The following is a 7723-nucleotide window of genomic DNA, read 5'->3' as shown; positions in this document are numbered from 1 at the left end:
CTCACCAAATGTCAATATCTTGGAACGGTATTATCAGGATGTTAGTCTAGACAGCTTCCAGTCTAATGAGTAAGAAGAATGAATGAAGAACTGACGGGAGGGATATTGGTCATAGGTGGAGGAACTGAGCTTCATCATCAGGGCTAAGGAGATACAGGCCTTGTGCTGGGCAGTTCCAAGATTCCATGGACATCCAGTCAGCGCAGCATTATGGCTGAAAGACTGAACGGGAGTAAATGACATGGCAGCAGGGTGATGTGGGAGGCAGAGAAACTGAGGCACTTTGGGATCCTCTTTCAAAGACAGGGAGGACTGTACATTTGGAGAACTGTGGTTAGGATTGCACAAGAACTTTCCATGTGGACAATGTCACAACAGAAGCCAGGTGTCACAGAAGGGGCTGAGTACAGACTTGTGACGGCATGTTGGGTTTACGTGGTAGTGGGAACCAGGCTCCGTACTCTATCAACTAAGCCCCATATTTTCTCTTTTCTTTTTTACTTATTTATGTTTTTGGATAGGGTCTTGCTAGGTAGACCAAGCTGACCCTCTGCCTCCTTCATGCTAGGATGACATTTATGTGCACCAGCATGCCACTGTTTTTCTTTTGTGTGTTTCTTTTGTTAGTTCCTCCATAGGTAGCACTGTGATACGTTTCGTGCATCATAGCCCCAGGACAGTGAAGGTGGTTTCACTGCTTGTTGGTGTGGTTAGGTGCTGCTATAGCCCTTGCTCATTTTCAACGTTCTTAACCCAATTTCTAACCAGCGGCTTTAGGCAACAATTGATCTTATTACATTGAAATTTACCATGCTGCCAATATTTGCCATGCATCAATAGAGAGTCCATTGCCTAAAATTTCCTTAAAAATCTCTTGATTTAGGGAATTATAACCATCACCGCTTTTACTGTGATTATGTTACTGTAGTGATTCTTTCTTTCTTTCTTTCTTTCTTTCTTTCTTTCTTTCTTTCTTTCTTTCTTTCTTTCTTTCTTTCTGTCCCCCTCTTTTTAGATGAATGTTGAATTTTGGTAGCAACTGATATAAGCTTTAAAATAATCCTGTAGGGCTAGTGGGATGGCTTGGTGGTAAAGAGCACTCATTTTCCTTCCATAGGACCCAATGAACTACAATATCTGTTACTCCAGTTCCAGGGGAACCAACACCATCTTCAGGGCTCCATGGGGGCTGCATGCACATAGTGCACAGATATACAGGCAGGCAAACCCCATACATGTAAAATAATAACAAAATTATTTATGAAGGGTAGATAGGAAAGACAGAGGTACAGGTGAAATGAGATAAACCATGTTGACAAAGAAAGCCAACATTTCATTAAACGCCTGAGAAATGCTTTAATTTTATAATTCCTTTCTAATAACTTCAGTTGTAGACAACTTCTTTCCTCAGCTTTTTATCTGTAAGTATGGTTTGTACAGAAAACAGGCAAGTTCAAGTATTTTATTTAATCAGGAAAATGAAATAATGTGACTTCCAAAGGTGCAGCGGGATGTTTTACTACTGGGGTTGTTTGTATAGTTATATATGTGCACAGTTTGGCATGTCTGTATGCCACCATAGTCTCTTTGATGCTCACAGTAGCTCATTGTAGTCGATCAGGACCCTTCTTGGCTCCTGTGTTTTCTTGACAGGACACCCAGTGCTGTTAGCATCTTTGTTGTTTGTTCCCCTGGAGGATCTAGGTTGTGAGCCTCCCAAGACTTGGACTCATCTGTTTCTCCAAGGGGATTAGAGGGCTTTCGTTGTTGTTGTTGTGTATTGTATTGTGTATAAGTGTGTACACGTGTTCCTGCATGTGTCTGTTTGTACATATGTGGAAATGCATGTGGGGGTCCAAAGTTGATGTCATGTGCTTTTCCTGATCATTCTTCACTTTTTTATTTTTATTATTCATATTTTGTTGTTTGTTTTTGTTTTTTCGAGACAGAGTTTTTTGTGTAGCTCTGGCTGTCCTGGAACTAGCTCTGCAAACCAACAAGGCTGGCTTAAATTTGTTTATTTGCTTATTTAATCTTTATATTGAAGCAGAATCTCTTCACCGAACTTGCAACTTATCAGTTCTGGCTAGTCCTTCTAGTGACTTGCCACAGAAATCCCCTGTTTCTGTTTCCCATCCACTGGTATTACAAGCATATGCCATAATGCCTGTGCTTCTCTTGGTTACAACTCTTAATCTAAAATATAAGAATAACTCCCTGGCTGCCATGCATGGTGAAATGTGAGATTGGTTGATAAACCAACAAAGATAATCTATATGTTATATATAAGATTGATTATCATGGTGTATTCCTTTTCAGTACTCCTTTTTGCAAAGCGGTTGGGGTCATCCCTCTGGAGAAGTGGGCTATGGGTGGCAACTTCTGAGATCCTTGTCTCTAGCCTGAACCTTTGTTTGTTGTTTCTGTCTCTGTCTTAGCCAGCAAAGTCTGTCAAGCCACTCTCCATGGAGCAGCTGCCTGTGAACTAAGGGTATGGACAGTCCTTTGGGTACACGCTTTATGAGACCACCATCTTCAGTGGAGGCCTCCTCACCACAAAGGGTCATATTCAAGACCGAGGGCAGGTAGGGAATCTGTGCTTCCTAATGGCACTTTCCTGTAAATTTCACCCTGTGGTACTGAGGTGAATATCTAATTGGTGGTCAACTCATTTGTCCTTCAGAAAATTATCTCTGTTGCTTGTCATCTGTCCTTCAGTGAAGTCTTCTAGACATAGACATGCTTAGGTATATACTTTTATAGGAGACAATAGTGTTCTTAAATCCAGGAGGTACTTTTGTAGTCCCTATTCTTACCATGTATTAACCCGCAATATTTATGAGACGTTGGCGCTTGTCATTTAAGACTTAAAGCACCAAGTGATGTGTTCCAAGTAGAAAATCCTCAGGAATCATGAAAGCCTTTCAAAGCAGGTGCAGCTGGGAAGGAAGAGTGCAGCTGCTGAAGGTTCCATCCCACTCCAAGCTAAGAGCTGGTCTCTGTATTCTGACAGTTCCCTGCTCTTCGTCTTTTCCACATCACCTTTTCCCGAGGCTTCAGGTTGGGTGTTCCTAGTCCACAGTCACAGAAATGCTCAGTGAAAGTATGATGTGCAAACAAGTCCAGATGGGACTGGGGGGATGATTCAGAGGGAACAGTGTGCACTGCAAAATATGAAGACCTGGACTCAGACTCCCAGCACCTATTTAGAAAGTTAGGCATGTTTCCATACGACTATGAGACCAGCTCAGGGGAGTGGAGACAGGAAGATGCTAGGAGTTAATGGTCAGTCAGTCAATCTAGCTGAAACACGAGCTCCAAGTTCAATGAAGAGACCCTCCCTGTCTTAAAATAAGGTAGGAGTGATTGGTGATACCCAGTGTTAACCGCTCTCCTCCATAGGCACATACATGAGCATGTGGACCCACCATACATGAATACACATACATGCACACACATATTAAACATACACATATGCACACACACACACTTCAGAGTTTCTTAATTTTTAAAAATAGATGATTATTTCATCAATTCTTTGAAAATTTTATACAATGTATTTGATAGCTTTACCCCCACACCTCCCACTAACTCCTCCCAGGTCCACCCCTTCCTCCTTCCAACTTTGTGTCTTCTTCTTCCTCTTTTCCTCCCCATTCTCTTCAACCCCTTCTTGTCTGTGTCCTTCTCCTTTTCACCGTTCTCTTCCTTCTTTTTCTGTTTAGTAACTCACAAAGTCTAACTGGGCTCGTTGTGAGTATGGGACTATGGTCGATCTACTGGAATCACACCCTTAAAGAAAAGAGACTCTCCTTTTCCCAGAAGCTATCAACTGTCAATAGCCCCTCATTCGCCATTAGGGATTACTGAGCTTCTCCCATCCCCATGTTAGAATATGGACAGGCTGGGTCTTTTGTAGGTCTTACATAGGCAACCACAACTACTGTGAGTTCACGGGCAGCAGTCCTGGCATGTGCAGAAGACAATGTCTTGGTCTGTCCCTCCCCGCCCTGACATCTGGCCCTTACAATCTTATCCTCCACTTTCTCAAGGAGATCCCTGAGATTTGGGTGGGGAGTGATAGAGATCCCACTTGTGGCTGTGCAGTCCTCAAGTACTTGTTCTCTGCACTTTGGTCAGGAAGTTTCTGCTTAACCACTGCCCATGATTAAACTGCATGAAGAAACTTCTCTGATGAGGATCGGAAGCTGCTGTAGTCTATGAGTAGTGTGATGGGTTTAGAATTTGTGTCCATTTAGGAGAATAATAGTTCTCCTCTGGGACCTCTGAGCTCCTCAATCATAGCTTATTCGGATGTATGACACCACGTATATTTTTTCCTAGAGAGGGACTTAAATCCCATCAGAAGGCCATTGTTTATCCCCATAACATTCACGCCATTATTGTACCTTATGTATATGTTGACACATGATCATTATGGTAGCTCGCAGCAATTGAAGATGGGTCAGTCTGTTGATAACTCTTTTCCCCAGGAGCCTACATAACAATTTCTGGTACAAGGAAGGTCTCTCTCTTTCTAATGATCTATTTTCTATCATCTATCTATGCTAGGATATATGCATATATAAATATGGTTTTTCAAGACATGGTTTCTCTGTGTAATGGTGCTAGCAGTCCTGGAATTATCTCTGTAGACCAGATTGGATTGAACTCACAGAGGTCCAACTGCCTATCCTCCCGTTGTAAGGATTAAATAACTTCTAACGTCTGTGAAAATCCAAACCCTGAAAACCTCCCAAATCTGAAATGCTTATGCCTCAAGCATTTTGGATAAATAGTACTCACCCTATACTTCTGGTTTTCGCTTGTTTGTATTTCACATTGAGCCTAAACTATGTAGCCCAGGCTAGCCTCAAGTGGACAGAGATCTATGTGCCTCTGACTCCCTAGGTTTGAGATTAGATTTGATCATATACTGCTATCAGATTCTATACTTCTATATGCCCTCAGTTTTGGAATCATAAAGATATACAGATAGATGTATAAGAACAACACTTATCCATATATCTTTATGATTCCAATCTTCTCCCTCTCCCATTCACGTTCATTCTTTCCTTTCTTTCTTTTTCTTCCTTTCTTCCTTTCTTTTGTTTTCTCTTTTTCTTTCACTCTCCCTTCTTTCCTTTAATTCCTTCTTTACCTTTCTTTCTTTTCTTTTTTCCTTTTCTCTCTTTCATTCTCTCTACCTTCATTCCTTTAATTCCTTTCCTTCCTTAATTTCTTTCTTATTCTTTACTTTTTCTCTATTTCTCACTCTCTTCCTTCTTTCCTTCCTCCCTTCCATTTATTCTTTTTCTTCCTCCCTTTCCTTTTGCTGCATAGACATATTTCTTACACGTTGCTAGACATTTATCTGTACTCAATACATACACCATTGGTTTTTCCCAGGGTGTATGCACTGCACTCCTAAGTCAGCCCTGTGCTCATTTGTGGCATCGCAGCTTCCCACATATAATCTCTGTCCAGATTCCTTTGTCACCGTGTCTTTGTTCCATATTTTCTCATGGCCCCTGTGAGGTGCAGCAGTTCTTGGCCATTGCTTTCTCATGTAGGCCTCTGCTGCTTTAGTTGGTGTCTTCTCTGAAAATACAAAGCTAATATTCCTGTTCAGACCCTTCCATCACTTTCTAACTTCCTCTCCTACTTGTCATCCCTCAGAGTGCCACGACTCTTGTGCATAGGACAAACATTCTGTCTTACACATCTCTGCTTGCTGCCCACCTCCTGCTGACTCCATGAGCCAGCCTTCTCCATGTCTGCAAAGCAGCCCAGCTATGGCCTGCTCTTCTCTCTCGTGTCCTCCATACAAGTCTGCTCATAGCACCATGATTGTTCTTGGAGGGTGTTGTGATCATTTCTTTGTGCTCTTCAAACTAGGCACACTGAGTTCAAGGAAGACTTTTCAACAGCAGCCTTTTGATAAATGATTATCAAATAAGTAACTTCTGTGATTAGACTCGGTTAATCTTAAATTCGGAAAACTTGTGTTTTCTGACTTAAGGATTTTTATTGTTACAGTTTACTAGCCAAATTACATTTGAAAAAACTGATTTAGATTAATTAATCTAGGAAGTAAATTATTCTTATGTTGTCTTGCCTGACTAAGGTTCTCTGGTGGTTTATCTGGTGTTTAATCACTATAGTAGTTATACTAGTTTGTTTTACTGCAAATGCCATAATCACCATGAGCCAAAACAGCAATGTGAAGGAAAGATTTATTTGTCTGGGAAGTTACAATCCATCATCATGGGAAGCCTTTCCAGGACCTCAAGGCAAGACCCAGGAGACTAGAGCTGGCTTGCTGCCTGTACCTCACCCAGCCTGCTTTCTTATACAACCCAGAACCACTGGCTCTAGGTGGTACCACCCACACTGGATGAGCTCTCCCACACAAATCATTCATTAATAGGATGAGCTCTCCCACAAAAATCATTCATTAATAAGATTGCCCACAGGCTTGCTGACAGGCCAGTCTATCTGAGACTTTTGTCAATTGATGTTCCTGCTTCTCAGGTGACAGTAGTTGGTCAAGTAGACAAAAATCTTCCAGCAGAGTGGGTAATAGGGAAAATGGATCCATGTGGGGCACTCCTAAAATCAGTTAGAATGTGTCAGCTGGTCTCAAGACTGAAATTGAGAGTATCTTGCAGAGTTGAGCCCCCTGGAAGGGTTGAACACGTGGGGTTAAGGAAGACAAACACAGAACAGTCTCTGTCTCTCGGTTCCATCTCCTCCCTTGCTAACATTTCCTTGATAATGTTTATCCATTCCTACCTCCCTTCTCCTCTAGTTTCCTACAGCTCTTTTAAACATCTTCCCCTCCTTGCCTACACTTGATCCAGGTTCCAGCTTTCATTGAGAGCTATGACCCAGGCTGCACTTCCTGCATCTTCTCATTCCACTACTTAAACTATCACCTGTTCTTAGTGACCCTGTGAGTCTATGCAGCTCTGGGAGACGTGGAACTCATTCTGCTTCTTGCTTTGTTTATTGCATTTTCAGGACTGCGTTCCTTCCTTTCTTTATGAAGCACTAACAGTTGTCTCTTCTTTCTTTTCCAGGTGTTTCTGGATAACAAATTCATAGGAGTCCTGGATCGTTTCAAGAGCGAGCTGCTTCTTGTGAAAAATGTATTTAACACAGTTCATGGATGAGCCATTCCAGTTCCATCTAGGCCTGGGCCCAAGAGTTAGTGAGGGCTTATTATAGATCATTCTCACTCCTCTGCCCGTGGTCTGCTCCATGAAGAGGAACCCAGCAATCCCAGGAAGGGTTGTATACATCTTAGAGGTCTTGGTGAATGTTCTTTGAGAAAACACCACACTCCACCCACTTGAATACTCATTGTCTAGGACAGGATGGCTTGGTCACCATCCAAGAGAGTCCTTGTCTAAATGTTCAGGTGACTTTTTCAGGGAAGAAAGAGGAAAAGCAATGGTACAGGGGCTTGACTCTCCCATAGCTGGAGACCTACAAGGTCCCATGGCCTTTGATCTGCTCTGTCAGTCACCTGCTCATGGCCTGTCCCAGCTCCAGGGAGGCCTAGACAGTCTAAGGGAGGGCCAAGTGAGGTTTACTCTGGTCTCTCTTGAATAGCCCTCCAAGAAAACCCAGATCCTGAGGATCCTGGTGGAGAACCTAGGCCGACTCTCTTCTGGGTTGGATATCAACAAAGAGAGAAAAGGTGGGTCCTAGAAGAAGA

General features: G+C 42.4%; 1 protein-coding gene across 1 annotated transcript in view; it reads left to right on the top strand.

The window, feature by feature from the left end:
* LOC101989346 (beta-galactosidase-1-like protein 2) overlaps window positions 1–7723 on the top strand; it is a 65771-nt gene that overhangs the window by 55045 nt on the left and 3003 nt on the right. The window contains 3 exon segments of the mRNA XM_013346138.2: window positions 2439–2585; window positions 7083–7151; window positions 7618–7705. Coding sequence (XP_013201592.2) covers window positions 2439–2585; window positions 7083–7151; window positions 7618–7705 — 304 coding nt within the window.

This window comes from Microtus ochrogaster, chromosome 5 (assembly GCF_000317375.1).
Source record: "Microtus ochrogaster isolate Prairie Vole_2 chromosome 5, MicOch1.0, whole genome shotgun sequence".
Classification (NCBI taxonomy): Eukaryota; Metazoa; Chordata; class Mammalia; order Rodentia; family Cricetidae; genus Microtus; species Microtus ochrogaster.
The sequence above is the reverse complement of the archived record's forward strand: the minus strand, read 5'-3'. Positions and strand labels throughout refer to the sequence as shown.